Genomic DNA, 23,988 nt, shown 5'->3' on the forward strand with positions numbered 1-23,988 from the left:
CGTAAACAAACTCAGATCTACTCTATTGTACTCCAATGTACCAGATCTAAACATCCTAATTCATTCCATTCAACATTTCTTCGCAACCAAGCAGAAATCGTAGGTTAACAACTCAGATCCAACAGATTTAACAATAACAAGAAACTTAGTCGACAGATGCATCGTAATTCGGAAATCATAGATGAATCAGAGAATTCATGCATGGGAATAGAACAGTACAAGGTAAACGGAAATCATTCATCAAATTTACTTCGCAAAAAAGCTAGAGCTAATAACAACAAGGAAAACATAAAACCAAACGTAACAAACACAAAGTAACAGATTGTTTCATCATCCCTTCTCGAAACGGAATCACAGCACCAGAATGAAAGTGTGAAAACCAACACCCAACCCTACTAAAACTAAAACTAAACTAAGAACCAAGTGTGTGTGTGTGTGTGTCGGAAATCAGGAGTTTGGAGTGTTGGGAGCCCCCATTTCAACCCTAGGAGAGAACTGAAGACTACTGAGTGTTGTCTCCTTCCTCCTTCTCTATTTCCATTTATATGAAGGTGTGAGGTCTCGATCCCTAGGGCAACAATCCTCCGAAAAAGTCACTCTTGCCCTTGCTTTTGGGGATCTTTCTTGTGTTTCGCTCCATCTTCCAATCGGGTTCTCCTGCTGCTGCCAATTGCTATGTCTTGATCCGTTTATGCAACAAAACAACTCCTCCTTGATCCGCTTGTCCGCCCAACTGATCAGTTCATTCTCTGAATATGGCGGGCCTTTGCACACACCTGACTCACAATTGCACGTTAGATTACAGAATTGGGTGTAGTTTTAACACAGAATACATGCATGAAACGAGCCTTATCACGAACAAAATAAGATTTTAAAAGTTAATTTAAACAAATCTTAATAAATAATACTCCCTCCGTCCCCCATATTTTGTCACCTTTTGACTGGGCTCGGGTTTTAAGAAAATGTGTTTGACTTTGTATTAAATGGATATGTGTGGTGGAGTATGGTCCCACATTGAAATTTGTATTTTTGTTGTTAGTTATTGAATAAACTGAAGTGGTATATTTAACTTTTTTGTGTCATTTTAGTCTCGGTAATTAAAGAATTTAACAAACATTTAATGTTAAAAAACACTTCATCCATAAAAATAATCTACCAATTTCTTTTCAATTGGGATTTTTTGGTGGGAAATCCCCAAAACCACACGTACACCTACCAAAATTCTGGAGGTATATCCAAAAATTCAAAAGGCAAAAGTACAGAAAATATTGGAGGGAGATTGGAGTTGCCACTATCTATAAAAGCATCAAATACATCCAAAAAGAGAACTTTTAGACACTTGCCCTCAGAAAAAATTCATCATTGGGTTATGGAGACAACTCAGAGAGATACACGCACTATAGGAGTGGACACCAAAAATTTGATAGCTCAAAGTCTTCTCCAACAAAGCTATTCAGGTCATCTACGACATGGAGCTCTTATAAAAGCTGCCCAACAGTTTGGAGTATGCAAAAGGACACTTTACAGAATCTGGGCAGAAGCAAAAGAGCAGATGGAGCTTGGAGTACCTGTAAATGTGCGAGATCGTGTTAGAGGATACAACCACAAAGATAAAATGCAGCTTGATGTTAACAAGGTAAGACAACTATGTATGCTTGAAAGATCTACCATACGTAAGATGGCTCGCAAACTTGAAATTAGCAAGAGCACATTAGGAAGGATGAAGAAGGAGGATCTGATCAGACCACACACAAGTGCAGTTAAGCCAGTACTTACTGATTTGAACAAATTAGCACGGCTCAGATGGGGTCTCAGCCAGATTCAACCAATCAGAATCGATGGTAAGCTTAAATACAACACAATGCACAATGTAGTGCATATTGATGAGAAATGGTTTTACATGACTAAGAGTTCAGATAGATACTACCTGCTGCCAGATGAGGATGAGCCATATAGATCATGTAAGTCAAAGAGATTCATCACAAAGATTATGTTTATGTGTGCTGTGTGTAGACCACACTTTACACAAGATGGAGAAACCATTTTTGATGGAAAATAAGGCATATTTCCTTTCACAACTATGGAACCAGCAAAGAGGAATTCAAAGAATAGAGCAAAAGGTACCATGGAGACCAAGCCAATCCAATCAGTCAACAAGGCGATCACGAGAGATTGCATAATTCAAAAGGTACACTGATTTTTTTCATAGATTTTCTATCAGACATGTACAATATCATCACATAGAGAATTTTTGAACAGATTATACCAGCTATCAAGTCTAAATGGCCACCGAATGTATGCAAGGAGATACTCATTCAACAAGACAATGCAAAGCCACATATTAGCCCCACTGATTCAAAGTTTCAGGCAATTGCAAACAAAGATGGATTCAAATTCCAAATCATTTGCCAACCTCCTAATTCTCCAGACACTAATGTCTTGGATTTGGGTTTTTTCACAGCAATTCTGTAACACCCCTTACTCGGTTAGTTTTAACCGAATAAGTGACGTTACCTTTCGGTACGATAGATAAACAAAACCTGTTTTTTTTTTCTCTCTTTTCTGCAACCACTCAACATACAACACTATCATAAAAGAAACTAAACCTGATAACACAACTGTTTACTACTGTACATAACAAAACAACATTAACCTGTTTCGATAGATATTTATACAACTTCACTAGCAAAAAAAAGGTTATAACCTTACATTTCCAACTAACTACAAACAACCAAAAGTTAGCCTAAGCATGCCACGTGAGAACTCCAACTTTACCAGCAAAAAGGGAGGGTAGTGACTTGACACGTGCTGCTGCCAACTAGCGAGCTCACTCGCTTCTATACTCTGCAAGAGGGAGAAGAAAGGGGGGGGGGGTGAGCTTCGAAAAGCTCATAGTGTAATCGCATTCCAGAATAAAATCTCTAAAACTTCAATCCATATCACTATCTCAAGTAAACACTTTATTACCTGGAATGTCGTACAACTCATATTCAATTTACATCGGCATCAATATACAAATTCAACACAATATTATTATCCTTACTAAAAGTTTGAATCAGTTAAGATCACATATATCACTTGCAAATACTCAACACATTCATCCTGTACAACAACATGATATAAACAAAGGATCCTGTCAGCAGTCACTTTCCTTCGTCAACATAATTATACTATAAGAAACATAACTATTTAAAGAATTCAAAGCACAACCATATTATTTCAAAAATAGAAAGTCACATTCAGCCCCCAAGTTATGCTTAGTGATGGACACGGGTACACGGACACTATCTGTAGCCCTATGAGGGCGTCTATCATGTAAGTCCGTATCGGACACTGTAATCTTCCAAATGGCCTATGCAAGACAACTGTCATATATTACCCATATAGGGTACATTTCAACAATCGATATATCATATAGATCATCGCTTCGGTTGTCCAGAAGACGAGTGATCAACATGTGTGCAGTACTGCTGTCCTATGGCATGCCAACTATACCCTGTGGTTCACTCAAGCAATGGGGCACAACGCAACTATTTCACATCAACTTCCACATTATTCAACACATATAGCTATTTACATCACTTGGAAGTATACAAAATCCACACAATCATTTTTAAGTTCTATGGCATAAGCATACGAATCACACAACCAAGTAGTAACATTTATCGAAGTTAAAGGAATTAAATTCTAGAACACGCGTACACTACCTGTACACGTCAAAAAAAACGCTATTACTGGCTTAGTCAACCAGGGAGGTGCTCCTTTCCCTTATTGCTTGTGCTTGCACCGTGTTCACCTAGGTTTAAAATAGCCACATATACACTTCATAAATAAACACTTAAAGCACAAATATGTAAGCCAAAATATCACATCTATCTATCTCCCTTTTAGCATAAAAACCTTTATTCTCAACTTTTAAAGCTTTAGAAAAATATTGACTGCATTACATCAACTTCATATAATAAACTGACTTAGCTCGGAGATAACTAGGGGTCGAGCCCTACACCAAAATAAACCTCTAGATGTCTATTTTAATTACAAAAAAGGTTTTCCTCAAAATTCCAAGGAATTAGGGAGTTATGAACGTTTTACTACAGCCTGCCAGTTTGTGACAGATTCTGGCGACGGTTTAGCATGAATTTTTTAAAATAGCAAACGTTGACGAAACGATCTGAAATTTTGCAGAAATCATCCCAAGACCTGATAGTATGCATAAAAAATTTTAGAACATAAATTCTAACATGTTAAAGGGGCCGAAACTGATCAGTACAGTAGCCTCAGAACAGTCTACAAACAAGCTATTTCTCCAACAAAAGAACTCCCAAAACAAATCAGATTTTTCCTATCACTTTCATGCTTAAATATTATATCCTACTTCCAATTGCATAGTTCAATAGCCAAATTACACCAAAGCATCAAACAACAAAATTCCCAAATCTATGAACCCTAATTTTCGACCAAACAACAAGATTCACATCAAAATAACATCACTACTATACTTAGAAATATGATTGAAGAGGTTATGGAGGAAGCTAACCTCTAAATTCAACAATTTTCCAAAGATTAGTGGAAGTGGGTTTGCAACCTAAGCTCCAAAATTGAGGGGAAGAATGGGAAATTGAGAGCTTGGACTGATGGAGTGTATTACATGTTTCACGGTGGAGCGGCCGGAGGATTCGCGGTAGCTGATCGGAGGGAGTAGAGGGCTATTGAAAATTTACACAGAGATGAAGTTGGCATGGGCAGATGGAGAACGAAAAAAGAGAGAGAGAGAAGAAAGAAGAGGATGGGTATTATTTTTCCTATTTTCCTTTCCTTATTTTTTTCCTAATTCTCCACATGACACGTTTTTTTCCTACTAACTTACTCATCAACTTCATATTCTTTTTCTTTATTTCATTCTTTTTCCTAAATCTCCAAAAAAAATCCTATATTTATCTCTTCTATTTCTAACAAAAACATATGCAAATAAAACCACTAACTAAACTATAAATTCTAATCTCTAATTCCTAATTCTTCTAAGGTTGGGATATTACAAATTCAATCTCTGCAGGATGATAAAATTGCTACAGGGGTGGATGACTTGGTGAACAATGTGTACAGTTCCTTTGAAGAACTTAGCCCACACACCCTCAACAATGTTTTCCTATCTCTTCAAGGTTGCTTAACAGAGATAATGAAAGTGCATGGAGGGAATGGATACAAACTTCCACATATGAAGAAGGCCAGGTTATCCAGGTTGGACTCGCTGCCAATCACTTTAGAGGTCGAGGAAGAGCTTGTTAAGGAAACTCTGGAATACTTCCAACTTCCCGAAAACAACATTGGTGCAACTTATGACATTTCACATATCAGTGAAGCTCTAGGATTCTAGTGGATCAAAGAGCAAAGTTTTTTTTGTCAGTTGGCTTTGTAAACCTCAAAATTAGGTGTGGCTTAAAATGTGAACTGATTTTTTTGTCTATTTTTTGTAAAGCCTCCAAACCTATGCAAGGGGTGACTTATAAAATCCTAATCCCTCAGATATTTTGTCATCATTGGGTAGCCTCCTATCCTGTTTAAAGGGAGGCTTGTAAAGCACTTTCATTCTCAAATAAGCCTCCTAACCTATTAAAGGGGTGGCTTAGAATGTAAAATGGATTTAGTCTACTTTTGTATAGTTTAATTCCTAATCCCTGAGATAATGTTTCATCATTGGGTAGCCTCCTAACATATTGAAGGGGTGGCTACTGGTATAAGGATGCCTCACTCATAGATAAGCCTCCTAACCTATTCAAGGGGTGGCTTATAAGGCTATCCCAATCACATAAACATCACAAAGCACTTACACATACAAGCATCGAATAAGGTATCATCATAGTAAGGAGATACTCATTCAACAATCACATAGCCAAGCCACATATCAGGCCCACTGTCCCAATAAGATAATCAACACAGATCAGTTACACATAAAATCACAGAGTAATGAAACTCAACATCAACAATAATCAGAGAGCATTCAAGCCCATCAGCAACAATAATCAGAGAGCATTCAACAATCACATAGCATTCAACCCAACCAACAACCAGTCTCCAAACCCATCGAAAACAACAAGCTCAGCCTCCAAAGGTGACAAATTTTGATGGTCTATTTTAGGTAAATTCCAAAGGTGACAAATTTTGTGGGAAAGACGGAAAAGGAAATAGGTGACAAATTTTCAGGGACTGGGAGTATTTTATTTCAATTTTACTATTTTTGGCAGGTGAATCTCTTATTTATTGATTTTTAGCAAGTGAATCTCTTATTTCAATAAATAGTCACCACTACTATAAAAATAAAGTTTACATTTTTTTCACCAAATTTATTTCATAAAGTCAAACAATTTTTTAAAACTCATATCGATAATAGCGGCCCTACATGGAGGCATGCGGGCCCTTGGGACTCTCAACTATTTGAGTATTTACTAGGAGTATATAAGTATGTAACTATGGAGAAATGATATGCTACATCCCTTATGTGAGCTCCTTATGTGAGCTCCACTCTCGTTTAGAGCACGTTTAGCGTTGTTCGTTTCGATTTATATATTTAATTTGATTCGAATATATTAAAAAAATGTTAATGCAATTTTTAATTTCATAAAGTTCATAAAAATCAAAACTCGATTTCTTTATAATTTCAAATAAATTAATAAAATAATAAATAGAGCTTTAATTTTTATGAATTTTGTGAAATTAAAAATTGCAATAACATTTTTTAATGTATTAGAATTAAACTAAATATATAAATCAAAACGAACAACGCTAAACGTGCATTAAACTAGAGTGATGCTCACATAAGGAGCCCACGTAAGACATGTAGGATATCATTCCCCCGTAACTATGAAACATTTAACAAATAGCAAATTAATCGGCTAGCTCAGTTGGCAGTCATAGTCGACTCTTAACTATAGATCATGGGTGTGAATCTTGTTCATGGCTTTAGTGAATTTCTATCTCCTAATCTTCGTGATGTTGGCTTTATAGTTTTTATAACTAGTTTTATTCTCTGTGTATTTCTCATAACTAGCTTAATTCAGTTTTTTTTGTTTTTTTTTTAATTTTGGATTTTCTCATTGCTAATTTATTTGTTTATTATTTAAATCATTAGCTAGTGATTAATTAATATTTTTAATAAAAATTTACACTAGTAATTTTGTCATTTTTTAAATTTGTGTAAATATTAGTATTATTGTAAGATCATGAAGTAATTATCTTTAATTTAATTTTAAAAACTCAATTCTTTAATTATTTCACATCGAATGTATCTTTAATTTATATTACCCATTTTCAAATTATTTCTCTCTACTCGTCCATCTCTCTCACAGCTCTAATTCATTTGTTTATTAGTTAATAGCTAGTAATTAATTAATATTTTTAAAAAAAAATTACACTAGTAATTTTGTATTTTTTTTTGTTTTTTCTCATGTATGTAAATATTGTTATTGTAAGATCATATCTTTAATTTTAAAAACTCAATTCTTTAATTATTTCACATTGACATTGTCGTTGTATGTATCTTTAATTTATATTACCCATTTTCAAATTATTTCTCTCGTCTCATCCATCTCTCTCACCGCTGGTGTTATTGATATTAAAAATATACAATAATTGTTAATAATAATTTAAATCCCCACTATAAAAATCCTGAGTCCATTTCTGCACACTGGTCAAGTATGAAATATCTATGGAAGACCTCGGAGGAAGTACCAGCTAACATAAGTGTTCCTTAAATAAAAGAAGAATTAATTATGACATGACATGACATATATCAACTATTTGAAATATTCTAGAATGTGGACATATTTGCCCGACTGCAACTTAAACATACAATTGGAGCCAAAATTCCCCACGGAATGATATTTATATTTATGGGTTCATGCATTAATATGTGAACTTATTTTGAGTAATGCATTTAATCATTTAATGAATGAATTAAGTATCTTTTTGAAAAAAGGAATAACATGTGGTATAATAAAGTTTTTAGGTAACGATGGAAGCTTGATTCCGTGAATGAAATATTCCGCGCGCTTTAAATAAGGAAAAAAAGGTTGAACAACTTTCCCATAAATCTTTGTTTCCGTACCAAAATTTAGCAAAACGCGCAACCTATACATTGGATACGATGGAAGTATTTCTTTTCTTGAGATATACATGAATGTGTTGGTATACAAATCAAATCATTTTGTCCATGCCAATTATATATTCACTTTTCCTCTTTCTGGAGACAAAACTATTTGCATTTTAAAGTTCTAAGCTCTATGTGTTGGAATCGTGCTTAGTCAAATGTTTTTTGCTAATAATAAATGTTACAAGACATTTAATTTTATGAAATTAAATGCAATAGCGTCGATCTACGTTCCGAGTAGATGACCGTAGTATATTCATTTTCTCAAATCCGATTCCCGGTGAGTGAGAAATAATATATTAAATTGGTCACAATAAAGCTAGAAATGAGCTATGAGAAAAACTAAAGGATTAATTAACTAAGTGTTAATTATCCCACAACGGGGATGATAAACTTCTTTGATGAAGTATTTAATGAGATGAATTATTATGTGTAATAATTATCGTGGAATAAGACGGGTGACAGAGCCCACACGCGCGCCGCCGCCGCCCGTCCGCGGCCCGCGAGCCGTGCACCGTGACCCGTGCTCCGTGCACCGGGTGCCTTGTGCCTCGACGCATGACGGGAGACAAAAGGTTCCCGCTGGACCCCGACGCATAACGGGAGACAAAAGGTCCCCGATGGAACCCGACGGTCCATGGTGTATCCCGTCGTGTAGCATGTCTAGGTGCGTCGTGTCTCTTCAGCTCCCACTGGCTAGTGCACCAGTCAGTAACCCCCGGCGGTTACAGTCAAACCATCATGGCACACATGATGTCTGTTGACTCCATCAATGCTCCTGCGGTGGACTTGGCCTATAAATAGACAGTCACTTCATGCATTGCACAATTAGACACACAACACATTTGCATAGCTCTCTCCTCTCTCTGCATTGTCTTCCCGTCGAAGCTCTGCCCTCGCCGTCATCTAGTTCGCCGGAGCTTGTTCCGTCTGCGGTGCTGCAACGAACAAGACGAAGCCGTTTTATCTTTGGGGACGACACGCCAAACCGAGAGCACTACCGGGGCGTATCTCGTCATGCGGAAAGAGGTCTCCTCGACTCGGCTTACAATTACATCTTTACGGTTTATTGTTTCGAATTATGTTTTGTATTTTCAATTCAATTTATTTCCGTTTACTTTCTCCGTACTTCATTGGGTTATATTGCCCGGTTAGTGTATCGCAGTTTAACAATCAACTTTCCAATCAACACTATGTAATAATATTATATGTTCATGTAAAGAGAGATCTCAAATTTTATGGGTCACTCATTCTATTATGATATCGAAGCAAGTCAGTAATTATAGACCAAATTTAAATTAATCCAACAGTAAATCTATACTGAAATTAAAAATTTTCTAACTCAATAGCATATCTAAGAGTATTTAAATTTGGGCAAGTTCGGTGGAGGGTGTTCGCAAATAAAAACAATATAACAATAGCAATATCTCACAACAGTGTATAGAGAGACTTGTAACGACTATATAAGTCTTATGGACCACGGCTCCTATCACCAATTAGTTTATTATAGAACCTAACAGATTTCTGTCAAACCCGAACCTAGTGGATGAACTTAATAAGCTCTCTAAATTTTAGGTCTAACAATTTTTGACACTACACAAAATTCTGACACAAATTCGCATGTAATTAATTGGTTTGGGTTAAGCCTTATTGGGTTCGGTCTTATCGGGTTGACTTGTTATGAACCTGAAATTTTTGGGGTGCGGATTGGGTTGGGTTCGGATAACCTGTTAAAAAATCATTGTATCATTTATATTATTTTTATAAATTATGCTTTAGTTTTATTCTTTAGGTTCTTGTAAATCGGGTTTAAATTGGAGGTTTATCGTTTAACTCAGATTTATAATTGTAATATAAAGTTCAGATCATTATCGTGTTGTTAGTATGTCATGTTAACCCATAATATATCGTGTAGTTAACGGGTTAGTTCCGGGTGCGGGTCGTGTTTGGATTTAAAGGTGGTAGACCGGGTTTGTATTCGGATTGAGAAATTCCTTATTATGTCGGGTTTAGATTATAACTTATTGGATTGAGTCTTTATTAAATTGACCCGATAATACTCCAACCCATCCAACTAAATTTAGAAGTTAAAGTTGGAAAATTACAATCATATTAGTCTAATGAGACTGATTACAAAAATTATATCACCCCACTAAAAACTGGCAGTTTTTTAGGTGAATATATTAATTACCTGGCTAGCAATTTTAACCTCGAAGAAAATGAGGTCCAACATATGAATCCCAACTTTCAACTTTGAATTTTTATGCCTGAAACATGGCACTCCTCAAATGAAGAAAGATAATCTGCAAATTGTGATTTTTTGAACGATAAATTTAACGTGTATATCACATTATCTTGTGATAAATGTAACGATAAACTATAATTTTCTTCTTTTATCTATTTTTTTATATATAATTTTCCTCATTTATTTCCATGTTTGACTGCTAACTATAGTTACCCATATTTAGGAAAAAATTGAAATTTTGGCACATTTAGTCTACCATAAGTGGCTACGGTGACTGGCTGACTACTACCAAATAGCCACATAACACGACGAAAGATGCGGGAAAATTATTAAATTTCATTATAGTTTCAGAAAGTGCAAATACGAGAAATTAAATGCAAACTTTGAGAGATTGGTTTCAATACTTTTGTTAAAAACTTTGAAAGATTCGACTTCTTTTTTCTTTTTCTGGAATTTAGACAAAATAATAGAAGAAGGATTAATTAGAGTATGCGGAACATCCTCATATTCCTATATTTATATTGGGAAAATTATCTAAACTACCAAAATATTGGCATATATTTCCTCTATGTTAAAATGTCACATAAAATAAAATCCAAATAATACCCAGACCTTCATTTTGATAAAACTTTACTCCTTCCTTACTTGGCTGTTAGTTAGTGATGACTAGATAAAATCAGTCCACTAACGATTTGTCCTTTTTCTTTTAATAAAGAAAAACTCAAATAATTAATTTGTTCGGATAAATAATTTTGTTTAGATTAATAAGAAATTCCGAAAATATTAACGATTTAATTTCTCAATATTTAAGAGAGATAATATTAGGATACCTAACTCAAATTTGGATATTAATTGAAAGGAAAATTGTCATAAAAATCACGATGTTAGTCAAATTCTGATAATTTTACAATTTTAAAAAACAAATAGTTAATTATATCATAATTTGAGTACTTTTTATTAAATGTCCCATTAATTCTAATTTGGAGGGAAATTATGGTTGAATTGAAAGCCAAAAAATATTAAGTTTAATTATACTAGTATTTTTTTGTTAGTGGTATATAAATTTGTAAAAAGTTAGAGATTTCAACTTTCATGTTATACCTAATTTCATTCAAATACAAATAGACGAGACAAACAATTAAGAAAAATATCAAATTTATAATAATAGTAATTGTACCTCTTATAGTTTAAGTTGTGGGAGTGACCAGACTTACTAGAATTTAATCAAATTTCTTGATTTTTCGAACAATTTTTCATTATTTACAAATCTTCAATAATATAATATTCTATCTATTTGTCAATAGATGCCTCATTTTTTACTGGCTCGAGTTTTATGAAATTGTTTTACTTTATAAAAGAAAGTAGTAGAAAAGTTAGTGAAACGTGAGTCGTACTTTTATATTTTGATTTTATAATAAAAATATTACTGGAATGAGTTATTAGACTCACTTCCCTTTTGGATTTGTCCCAATTAAGATACTCGTTGCGAAATAGACATGCATTTTAGATAACTTTCCCTATATATAACCCTCATAACCAAACCACACTACATACACAAATTATAGCAAAAAATAAACAATGGATGACAATACCCCATCTTCTGATCATCACGTCATTCACTTAGGGGACGACCAAAACCACAAGTCCCACTCCTCCGACGCCAACAAACTACGTCGTTTAAGCTTCTCCAAGCCCAAATCCCGCTTCAACGAATTCTCCCGCCTCGAAACCCTCAACGAAACCCTCAACTCCGACGAAAGCGACTCCTTCCTCACCACCGACGACGACGAAGAAGAAGAGCGCGACGACGTCGCAGTACCCCCTTCAAGGAGCAGACGAAACAAGAAAAAGAATTCGCTCATCAAGATCCACTGGAGAATCCTAATGGAGTGGATCCTCTTGATTCTCATCACCACGTGCCTCATCCTCTCCTTAACCATCTCCTCCCTCAAGGAAAAGCGCACGTGCGGCCTCGAGCTGTGGCGGTGGTGCCTCATGATTCTGGTGACCTTCAGCGGCCGCCTCGTCTCCGGCTGGATCATCCGCGTCGCCGTCTTCCTCGTCGAGCGCAACTTCATGCTGCGCGAGAAGGTGCTCTACTTCGTCTACGGCCTGCGAAAATCGATCCAGAACTGCGTGTGGCTGGGCCTCGTGTTGCTCTCGTGGACCTTCATCTTCAACGCGAGGATCCACAAGAACAACAAGCTCCTCAAGAAGCTCTTCCAGGCGCTCGTGGCGATCCTCATCGCCGCGACCGTCTGGCTGGTCAAGATCATCTTGGTCAAAGTGCTGGCCTCCTCCTTCCACGTGGCCACCTACTTTGACCGGATGAAGGAGAGCGTGTTCCAGCACTACGTGCTCGACACCCTCTCCGGCCCGCCCATGGACGAGGCGGCCGTGGCACGGGAGAGGAGCAGCGTGGGGAGGGTTTTGTCGAGGAGGCACGGGACGAGGAAGATCGATATGGAGAAGCTCAGGAAGCTGAGCATGCAGAACACGGCGACGGCGTGGAGCGTCAAGAGGCTGGTGAACTACGTGAGGTTTTTCGGGCTGTCGACGATCTCGAAAACGGTGGATCAGTTCGGAGGGACGGAGTCGGAGATCACGAGTGAATGGGAGGCTATGGCCTCTGCTAAGAGGATCTTCAAGCATGTTGCTAAACCTAGGGCCAAGTAAGTACTCCCTTTATATCTGATCGACACGTGTTTTAAGAAATTATTTGACTTTATAAGAGGAGTAAAAGTGAAATAAGACGTTTATTGGCGGACAGACAAAAAAAAATAAAAAAATGGTATATTTAATGGCGGACGGAGGTAGTAATTATTTCACCCATTCACGAAATAATATTTAATTTGCTAATTTAGAATGTTCATAATTTAAAGTTAAATTACTATTTTTTCTTTTTTCTATTTAGGTAGTTGACACAACACTCTACTACAATCATTACACTTATATTCTGCTATAACACTAATTCTTCAATTGTCTCGTCATAAGCGACTTTATTCCTTTTTAAGACGCCCTACCTAAAATGAGTCATTTTTTGGCAAAATATTACACAATTATTATATCTTACTATATTCTTTTCTCACTTAAGTTTCTAAACACCATTTTCTTAAATTTCGTGTTAAAAAAACGTCTTACTGATAACAGGACGAAGAAAGTATATAAAAGTGAGATCTAGTTCTACTAATTTTTCCATCTATTATTTATTTATATTTTTTATAACTCATGTCAACTTAAACTGAATTGAGGACATACTCCATATCTTTTTCCAAAACCTAATAATTATGTCTTATTATACCAAATTTATATCGGACTAGCTACTTTACTAATTATAACCGAATTTAATAAATAAGTATACACTATTTTTATACTTTTCTATGCTAATTATCAATAATGAAAGGTCATCTACGGATGCATGATGTCAAGATTTGATAGATATTCAATAATGTATTGTCCTAACAAGTGGAAGCAGTTTTATTGCAGTGGTATAGTATAGTATCCATTTTATTTCCATTTCATCACCTCTTTATGTCTACTTTTTGAGTAGCATATTATTTTATCATACTTTAAAACAACTAGTTTCTCATCGTACAAAAAGAGCCCTAAAATAGTAATTTTTCTTGGGCAGTTTCCTTTTTCCTTTTTTTTTACTTCAAATTATGATAATATATTACTTTTTCTATCCCAAGTAAATATAACACTTTCCTTTTTAGGGTTTTCCATAAAAAATGCTATATTTTATTTTTTAGAAAAAAAATCTTTCTCACGTCAATATATAAAAATATTTTTTCATTTTCCACTTAATTAACCCACAAAACAATATCTCATAAAATTATGTGTCATCATCCAAGTGTGACATTAATTATGAGATCGGAGGGAGTATATTATCATAGGATATTGATGTGATAATATATTTTCACTTTTTTTCTATTTTATGGAACGTGTGATAGAAAATAAAATTCTCATGAAAATTTTACAATCAGATTTAAAGCATCCAAAAAGATGTTTGATAGGTAACATGCCTTCGCAAACTATTTTTATCTAGTTTCGCACTTTATAAGCTTAGATTGATTAATTTCAACAAAAAAGGTATAGAGTTAAATAATCGATCTCTCAGAAAAAATATTCATGGCGTTGACTTATTCACGCAGCACTAATTAAATCTTTTGGCTAGGGGAGGAGGCAATAGTTTGTGGTTGTGAGCTGTCATATGCACTTTTTTCTTATATTGCAGCAATATTAATCGATTAAGAAGCATGAGAATCTTAGACAATATTTTTGCTATAGTGATACTGTGAATCCACTTAGACCGTACAAAACCAATTGTGGGTGTTGATTGAGACTATTGAAATATGATGTTTCATTACTTTTAAGAATGCGCACCCAAATTCTTTCAACGTGACAACCTTTAATTTATTATCCAAGATATACAAGCATGCTTTTCTTTGAATTAAACTTATGTGAAAATATAGAGAGAAAGTGATTGATAGAAGAAGCTAAGAAATCTAGAATAGGGCAGGTTGCACTACCTGAGAGATGGTACACCTTAATTTCAATGAATTCATTATACTCATATTGTCACGTTTTGTTTTCCACTATGGAAGGCCATCACTTTTATTTTTACACTTTGATCCCCATTTTCATGTCTTTTTTGTCTTGTTGTACGATTTAACATTTCACCAGACTCATGAAAGTTCATCACTGGAAAGTGCAAATTAAACACTAACCTATATAGTCATGAACCATCATATCCTCACTCGAAACTTGGCCCTCCCACTAAATTTTTGTAAGCACTCATCTAGTACTATATATTCCTATAGTCTCCAATTTTGTACCTCCTTATATAGTCATATGCTTATAACAATAATATGTATGTGTGTGTGATAATGTTACATTGAATCTCTATAATACTAATGAAAATATGAGATAGGTACACTAACACAAACAAAATGCATTCAGCCTTAGGGTTTTTTAATTGCAAAACATATAATTAATCGTTCATTTCAAAACAAAAAAAATTATATATGATGGTGGTCTATATGTTACAAGCCTGATTGTGTTTGAAGTCTCAGATTAACATTGAAACAATACAAAAATTATGGTTATGTAGAACTAAACAGCATATGAACATATATTGTACTAATGATTAATGAAACTATGGAATTTGATACTTGTTTGATGAAGGTACATTGAGGAGGAGGATCTGTTGAGATTCTTGAAGCAAGTTGAGATTCATACCATATTCCCCCTCTTCGAAGGCGCGGTTGAAACTGGCAAGATCTCCAAACCCGCCTTTAGAAACTGGGTGGTAAGCCATTTGTATACTTCTAGAATTTCAGATTCTGGTTTTGATCAGTTAGATTCAATGGTGTTGCTATTGTGCATAACAGGTCCGGGCTTACTATGAACGGAAGTCTCTAGCGCATTCCTTAAACGACACGAAGACAGCAGTCCAGCAGCTTCACAAAATAGCCAGTGCCATTGTCAGCATGATCATAGTAGTCATAACTGTCCTAGTGATGGGGCTGGCTTCGACCAAGGTGATAGCGTTCATCATAACGCAGCTCCTCCTCGTGGGGTTCACGTTCCAGAACATGTGCAAGACCGTCTTCGAGTCCATTGTCTTCGTGTTTGTGATGCACCCGTTCGACATAGGGGACCGCTGTGTCATTGATGGTGTCCAGGTAAAACACATTTCAATATCAATGATAAGTTTATGTTTGCGGGGAGCAGTTAGTTCTCTAATACATTAATATCAGTTGACATCACAAAATATATATATATATATATATATATATATATATATATATATATAGGGAGATGATCAAAATAAGTATGTGTTTAAATCCAGAAATGCAGACCAAATCTCAGCCCTAGGATTAGATGATCTAATGGTCAATAATTAACCAAAAACACGGAAGGTCATAATTAAGCAATTTTAGGTCATATTATAATATTTGGATTTAATGTCATACTAAGATCGTTTTAGGTCATGCTTTGTTAGCATGACCTACAAATTACCTAATTATGACCTAAAAGTGCCCTAATTATGATATTGTTCTGCGTTTCTGTATTTAAATCCAGTTTTGCATAGATCAAAACCATATATATATATATATATATATATATAACAATTGATATATTTTGTGATCCCAACTGATAATGTAGTTGCAAACTAATATAGTTCCGTGTTCTGATTTTAACAAAAGTTCTAGAATGAATCATATCCTATGCATGTTTATGCAGTTGATAGTTGAAGAGATGAACATACTAACAACAGTGTTCCTTCGCTACGACAATGAGAAAATCTACTACCCAAATTCGGTCCTCATCACCAAACCAATCAGCAACTTCTACAGAAGCCCGGAGATGAGCGATGCCATCAACTTCACCATCGACGTCTCCACGCCAATGGATACAATAATCACACTAAAGAAAGCAATACAAACGTAAGAATATCAACCGTTACAATATGTTTTGCTCAAGAGTACAATTAACAATGAGGCCGCTTTCGATGACTGTACAGGTACATTGAGAGCAAGCCAAACTACTGGAACCCGAAGCATTCGATCATAGTGAAGGAGATCGAGAATTTGGACAAGCTGAAGATGGCCTTATGCGTGCAGCACACCATCAACCATCAGAACTACGGGGACCGGAACATCAGGATAACGGAGCTGTTCCTCGAGCTGAAGAAGATCTTCGGAAACCTCAATCTGAAATATCATCTTCTGCCTCAGGAGATTCATCTCACGCAAGTCGACATCAGCTACTAATTGAAACATCCTCTACTAAAGGCAGGGCTAATTAGTTACTTTATCTTCTTAAACTACAACTTCTTCAGTTCATCAGTTTAGAGATAAATATTTTGTATGGTGTTTACTTCTTATTACAGTCCAATATTCTGCACATTTTTAAATCCATAAAAGGGAAATTTTAACTAATGGAAGTTTCAAAATTTATGTAAAAGATAACTCCGTCCCGCTATAGGAGTCCCGGTTGGGGTAAACTAATAATAAATACTTACAATTCAATTTAAAAAGTGTTGAAAGTGGATCTCAATATCCACTACAACATTTATTTGTTACACACTCAAATACTTTTTTAAAACATGGGCCAAAAGTGGATAACAATATCCACTGCAACATTTATTTATTACACATTCAAACATTTCTTAAAATATGTGTCCGATTCAACCGGGACTCCTAAAGCGGGACAGAGGGAGTATATATTTTGTTGCTAGGGAAAAATCAAATTTTGAAATTTGAACACGTATATCTTCCTTAGATACCATCAAGAGGAGTAAATATAATTTAGGAAAAGAGCTAAATATATTTTTAACACAATAATATTACTAGTATAATATAGAAAATGTTTCAGCTCTTGACCATTATAAATACCCATTTTTTCTTGAAAGAACATTGAGATCACATGGTATGTATAACATTGCATGAAAAGGAAGATAAGAGATCACGTTGACATCTTTCACATTCACTAATAGTTATGTCCTACGTAGGGATGTTAATCGGATTATCCCGTTTGGGTTTGGGTTTGGGTTTGGGTTTGGGTTTGGGCCTATTTGGTTACGGGCCATTAATTACCAAGTCCCCCAGGTCTGCTTTTCATTCTCTAATTTATTTTTTCAATGTTTTATGAATGTGGATCAGAGAAATGTTTTGTTAATTATATGTATTAAACCTGCTACAATGAACCTTGGGAAAACACATGGTGTAACATATCCAGCCGCCAGCCGAGAAGTTACTGTTGGACATCAGCTGTACTCCTGGATCAATTATAAATGCACACTGATGTAAATCAAATAATGCTAATTCTACTCCAAGATTTCTCATATTTTTTATATTAAAATCATCTATCAACTAATCATTAAAGTTTAATTATTATATATTAGTTGATAGATGTACATGTGGAGTGAAGGCATATAATGAGCCAAAACGGATCTGAGGTCTGATTCAAACTGTTTGTTGCCTATCAAGACGATGTCCAAATTCTTTTATCTTACCACTGTTATCTTCGTCTTTGAAATAGCTTCGTGTGGGTACCTTATACGCCTCAATCGGAGCTCAAATGAAAAAGTTATGGTCATTTGATGAAGGTTGCGCGAAGCAGTGGGAACCCGGCGAAAACGCCCGGGTCGGGCATTTCAGACTAACAAAACGCCCGGGTCCAGTGGAAATGCCCGGGTTGGCATCGTTTTCACCCGGGTCGGCACCATTTCGCCCGGGTCGGGCGTTCTCTCGGAAACTGCTGAATTTCAGGTTTCAAATAGGTTTCTGGAGCAGTTTTTGGGGGAGTTCAGAGATTCTCAAACACAAAAGATTATCAAAGAAAGAGGAGGAAGAGAGGAAGAAGATTGGAGGTCCAATCACTCAACTTCCATCATCCCGAGGAGATTTGCTACCATCTACACATCAATTTCATGAATTATATGGTTCTTATTTATTGTTTGTGGATGTGTAACTAAACTCTTACACTGCTCCTAATTTGTGAAAGATGTGAATTACTTTTTTATTCTATGGGTTAATATTAATTTGTGATGTTTTTCTACGGTGCTTTTTTCATTGAATTATAATTTCGGCCTGATTTATTATTCAATCATGTCTTTTAGCCAATTTATCTTTAACTTGGTTAAAAGGTGGAAACGTAGATAAAGAGTTTGAGATTTGTATCGTGTTCAGCATATGAATCTTGGATAAGTTAATTTACATGTCGTTACAAATAATTGTTGGATATTTTCCGCGCTTCCGTAGGAATGTTCAATTGATTTTGTAAATGAATCATGTACGTTGGAAATTAGAAGTTGGGGTAGAGCTTACTATGCGTCTGTAGGAGTGATAATCCGATGAGTACGAATTTGATCTTAGTGTTCAGCAAGGTTAAATTCAAGCATCTATGAACATGTTCAGTGTAAGTAGAAAGAACGAGTTTATTACAACTTTCATTAGATTAATCTTTAATCCATAGGTTAATTGGTCCACTAAGTTAATTCACATCTGGAGTATATTAAGAGCAAGGTTCTCAATCTCTTGGTTATATTTTGTGTTGTCGTTTTATTTCTTCACTTGTTTTTGTTTCAATTTAGTTTCTCAATTCAAAAATTAAAAAATTTACTTGCTTTCGAATTAGATAACTGTACGTCTCCCTATGGTTCGACACTCTAAGTATTACAACTACAACTATATTCTTGCAGTTAAGTTGTAGTTTTAGGTCAAATTTCCATTGACTTTAAAGCTCTAAAAATACGCATCACACACACGAAGGAAATTTTATTATACTCAACAATGTTGTTCTAAACACCAAATACACGTGCACAACATGAAACCACACTACAACACTTGAGGACACACCTAAAGACACATTCTTAAATGACACACCTCACCCACTCTTATCAAATAGCAAATATGACAGTAAGCTCTTGTATGTCGCTTGCAAAGGCATATGTACCTCCACCTATGGCGAAGTCGTCTGTGCTTCTACCTTTATGAAATTCGCCTGTGCCTCCAACATTTTGGTGAAATAAATCCATAAATGCATCAAGAAAGATACTGAGTTTGTATCCTATCCCTGTTAGTTTCCCACCAATGCTTGGCATGCACCTCTCCAAATTTGTCACAGCTGCAACATATCAACAAAAGTTGTTAACTCAATCTAAAGGCAAACCATCTATGCATTGTGAGGAGCATTGTTGGAGAAATCGAGACCTGAATCTGACACGACGAAGTTCTCTAGTGCCATCCAGAAGCTGTCTGATGGTGATCTCAACACCAGGCTCGTCTTCCTCTATCCATTCCGATTCAATGTCACTAGCATTGCTCAAAGACATGTCTCTGGAGGAGGAGGCCGTTATCCTTGATGCTTCCTTCCTCTCTCTGCATTCCAAAGTAACTGCTAGAGTATAACAGCAAGTGTAGCTATCGAATAGCGGATTAAAGGGCACTTACTCCATCCTCGGATCTCCTGGGAGTGTTCATAGCCTGCTGATTGAATCTCTGCACATTGTATAGCTCTATTACCCTATCATAATTCTCACTCCACCATCTCTGTGCTTGCCACTTGTTGAACATCTCCCGGCTTCAAATACGGTAATATATAAATGTATAGGCCTAATGCAAAGCAGGTAAAAGTGACTCTAACAATTGGTACCTGAAACGTATTCGTTTGAGGTCATTCCCTCCGCGAGGGAGAGAGACAAAGGTGATCTGAACACCAGGCTCAACTTGGGCCGTCCATTCTTTAGGCCCTTCTTCATCTTCCAGCACCACTTGGGACGGGAAATCCCAAGCCGGAGTGGAGATTGTGCCTCCAGGTGGATGTGCATATGCATGTGAAACTGCATCAAAATCGGGATATGATCTCTGGCCTTTCTTGTAACTCCCTTCTGCCACATCGGGCTTCCCTTTACGAGACACTTTGAATGTCATGTCCTTAATCTGCTCACGACACCAAGTATTTGAGGATTAATCACATCCCATGACCTCGAACAAGCCAATCAATAGTACTAACATCATGGTATCGAAAAACACATCTAACGTTGTGAAGTTAAAGTCTAGTTTGCCTTCATATTGCCAACACTACGTAGCATTTATCGCTGTTAGGTGGGGGAGCTTCATCTACAGACAACTTCCTTAAACATATTAGTCCATGAGTTGTTCTGTTGAATTAAAAGTTCTGGAAACTAATATATCAGACATATCACACCCTCTCATTTTCAAGAAAACACTACAACCGTATAAATTAGTTACAATTGAGATAACTGCATATATCAGCAGCAGTCTACACCTAAGGTAAATGGTACTACTAGTTCAATAATGGAATACTTATAGTTCATTTTTCAACTACTTACGGATCCTACTTCCTAGGATTGTGACTGTTTTCTTACCTATTCTAAGTCCAAGATGGCAAGATGTATCCAACTAGAGGAAGAGGTTAAAAAACAAATGATCAAGACTACATGTGATCCTCTTTTAAAGTTTGTCTTAAAATAGGTAACAATCCAGACTATGATATGATTCCAATGCAATGCAACTATGTCCTAATAAAAAGAAGTGAAACATTGTTTACAGTTATCACAGGAATTATTGGCATTGTTGGGTGGGGACCTTCACATAAATTGCATTTACACAATTCATTCTCACATTAAAATTTTAAATTAAGAGGAGAGGACCCAAGGAACTAAAGTTCATATTACTTCCCATTAGAAGATGCATCTCCCCTTCAATTTAGGTTGCTGTCTCACCCACTAGGCTCCCTCGTTTTCGAATTCGGCTTTGATAAAATGGAGTGGTGAAAATAACGAAAATATCTAAGACTAGACAGCAAAAAATTAAAGTGTTTGAATGTTTGTGGTTGATGATAAATGAGGTGGAAATGTTTGTGTTCATGAAATCTCTATTTAAAGCTCATTTTTTTACCATACTATCATCCTATTCTATATTTCTATTCCTACCTCTGGCCCAGCAAAATGGATTGGGAAGGCTACGCCCAAAATCAAACAGTAAAATCAAGTTTTATAGATTTATGGACCCAAAACTACATGGAGTAATATTTTATACTCTGTACAACACTACAAATTACTATTAGTCGAGTAAGTATTCTTCCGTCCCCAAAAAATAGTCCTCCTTTACCATTTTAGTTTAGTTCATCCATAAAAATTAGCCCAAATCTATTTTTGACAAAAATTTCACCAACATTAACTATTCGTTGAGCATTTTTTTCTCTCTCTCATAATTTACTCAGTTCGTATAGAAATAAAATACAGCATATGTATAACCTGCCCGGTTAGGCTTTTGACGGCGTCTTTGGTGCTGGGAGTCCCACTCGAGGCTTCCTCTCCGCCATCTTCCGTCGTCTGCTTTGAGCAAGTAATACACGTCAGCATCGTCTTACCTGCAGTGAAAATGGAATATTTTGAATCAATTTAGATGGAAAATATTCATGAACAATTGTCTTTGTTTATATAAAAGGATCAGTAGCATATGATTTATTAATTACAATCAATGCCAGTGGCGGATCCAGGACCCGAAAATGGCGGGGGCGGAACTTATTTTTAATAATAAAATAAATAAATATTATATTAATATTTAAGTAGCACTAGCTTCATTAATAAAATATAAACATGCTTCAACTTGCAAATATGTATTATTCATTTTAAAATAAAAAATATATAAATATAAACATGCTTTAGCTTGCAAATATGTATTATTCATTTTAAAATATAAAATTATTGTAAATATATGTACATTTTAAATCACTGTAAATATTATATACAAAAGTGATATAAGTAGAGCACTAAATATTTATATTTTAAAAATATTTAAAATGTTTATTTTGTTACATAGAGAATAATTAAGATGCATGGATCAAATTATAAGTACTTTAGGATAAAAAAGACTTTAACACAAGATTAAAAATAATTTTAACTAAAGAATAAATATAACAACATAATATATGCAACTTAGTAAAAGTTTAGATTACATAAAGTATTTAAAGGTATTATTTTGATAATAAGAAGAAATATGAATGGATAAAATAAAAAATGAAAAATGAAAAAAAAAATATTTTTATTGAGAATTGAACCCTAGACATCTTAGTTAAAAATCCAACAACCAAACCATTAGACTACTGCATTTTATATGACATTTATTGAAAACAAAAATATTTCTACTCTACGGAGGGGGCGGATATGCTATTTTCGGCTTGATTCAATGAAAAATTTAGGCTCTCCGGACGGTCGGGTAGGGGCGACCGCCCCCACCTGCCCCCCGGATCCGCCACTGATCAATGCATGAGTCCAAATAATTGAATGAAAAAATTCCAAAGTGGTCTGCTCTGCGTCTGCTTGAATTTACGCAAGCAATATAGAAATCGAGATTTTTTGGGCATAAATTTTAATACTATCATTAAACACAATAATCACACCTTTTTTTCAGCTTGTGAATGTGTGTATAACCAATGACTTTAGTAAACAAAAAATCTCGTATTATACGAAAATGATATTGGTGTCGCACACTATGTGAAATGAATTTTAAAAAATGATGAAAGCAATGTTGATAATGAATGAAAATTGTGGATGCAATTTTATTCAGACAGAAGGAAAACTAAACCGTACTACTCAATGACTTACCTCCTTCACCACCTTCTTTACCGATAAAATCAACAAAAGGACGTGTGATCTGATCTCTGAGTTAAACCTAGTCTTCAAAACCTCTATATGCAAAGAAGGTTAATGAAATAAGTTAATTTCCAGACACTGATTAGTAGTAATAAATAGATAATCATAGAGGGAGAGATTTGTACAATATTTAAATGCAATACCTCTTTGCACAAAAAATTTAAGTCTATATATAACGAAAAAGATCGATATATATACAAATATACAATATCAATGTACTTGTAATGTTGTATTCTCTGGTGTGCATAAATGGAAACAAAAATAAAATGAGTTGAGACAAAAAAATAAATAGAGAGACAGAGAGAGCAATGTCCGACGTTGTATTGCGGTATTTATATGTGGGAAACGTGACGCCGTCATGTTACATCGTTATCTAACGGAACCGCGGATCGCATCGAGGAGTTGTAC

General features: G+C 35.4%; 2 protein-coding genes, 1 long non-coding RNA gene and 1 pseudogene across 3 annotated transcripts; 2 read left to right on the forward strand and 2 right to left on the reverse strand.

The window, feature by feature from the left end:
* Positions 1–1,369: 1,369 nt before the first annotated feature.
* Positions 1,370–2,472, forward strand: LOC121781686. Its single transcript, XM_042179394.1, has 3 exons — positions 1,370–1,961; positions 2,014–2,120; positions 2,260–2,472. The coding sequence occupies exons 1-3, from the start codon at positions 1,370–1,372 to the stop codon at positions 2,470–2,472; spliced, it is 912 nt and encodes a 303-aa protein (XP_042035328.1).
* Positions 2,473–2,591: 119 nt separating this feature from the next.
* Positions 2,592–4,786, reverse strand: LOC121780808. Its single transcript, XR_006046096.1, has 3 exons — positions 4,538–4,786; positions 3,708–3,796; positions 2,592–2,844 (listed from the first exon to the last, which is right to left on the reverse strand). It is a non-coding gene; the product is annotated as an uncharacterized LOC121780808 (long non-coding RNA).
* A 7,142-nt stretch (positions 4,787–11,928) lies between these two features.
* LOC121781184 (mechanosensitive ion channel protein 10-like) lies at positions 11,929–17,335 on the forward strand. Its single transcript, XM_042178899.1, has 5 exons — positions 11,929–13,060; positions 15,576–15,699; positions 15,782–16,075; positions 16,638–16,840; positions 16,918–17,335. The coding sequence occupies exons 1-5, from the start codon at positions 11,967–11,969 to the stop codon at positions 17,165–17,167; spliced, it is 1,965 nt and encodes a 654-aa protein (XP_042034833.1). The 5' UTR covers positions 11,929–11,966; the 3' UTR covers positions 17,168–17,335.
* Positions 17,336–19,744: 2,409 nt separating this feature from the next.
* Positions 19,745–23,588, reverse strand: LOC121781788 (annotated as a pseudogene).
* Between the last annotated feature and the right edge of the window lie 400 nt (positions 23,589–23,988).

This window comes from Salvia splendens, chromosome 20 (genome assembly GCF_004379255.2).
Source record: "Salvia splendens isolate huo1 chromosome 20, SspV2, whole genome shotgun sequence".
NCBI classification, from domain to species: domain Eukaryota; kingdom Viridiplantae; phylum Streptophyta; class Magnoliopsida; order Lamiales; family Lamiaceae; genus Salvia; species Salvia splendens.

Excerpts from the sequence above, each read along its gene's own strand:
- LOC121781686 (XM_042179394.1), top strand. The coding sequence starts at position 1,370 with ATGGAGACAACTCAGAGAGATACACGCACTATAGGAGTGGACACCAAA. Across the intron at positions 1,962-2,013 it reads GGATGAGCCATATAGATCAT|ACCACACTTTACACAAGATG; the intron begins GTAAGTCAAAGA and ends TGCTGTGTGTAG. Across the intron at positions 2,121-2,259 it reads TTCAAAGAATAGAGCAAAAG|ATTATACCAGCTATCAAGTC; the intron begins GTACCATGGAGA and ends ATTTTTGAACAG.
- LOC121781184 (XM_042178899.1), top strand. The coding sequence starts at position 11,967 with ATGGATGACAATACCCCATCTTCTGATCATCACGTCATTCACTTAGGG. Across the intron at positions 16,076-16,637 it reads GTGTCATTGATGGTGTCCAG|TTGATAGTTGAAGAGATGAA; the intron begins GTAAAACACATT and ends ATGTTTATGCAG. Across the intron at positions 16,841-16,917 it reads CTAAAGAAAGCAATACAAAC|GTACATTGAGAGCAAGCCAA; the intron begins GTAAGAATATCA and ends ATGACTGTACAG.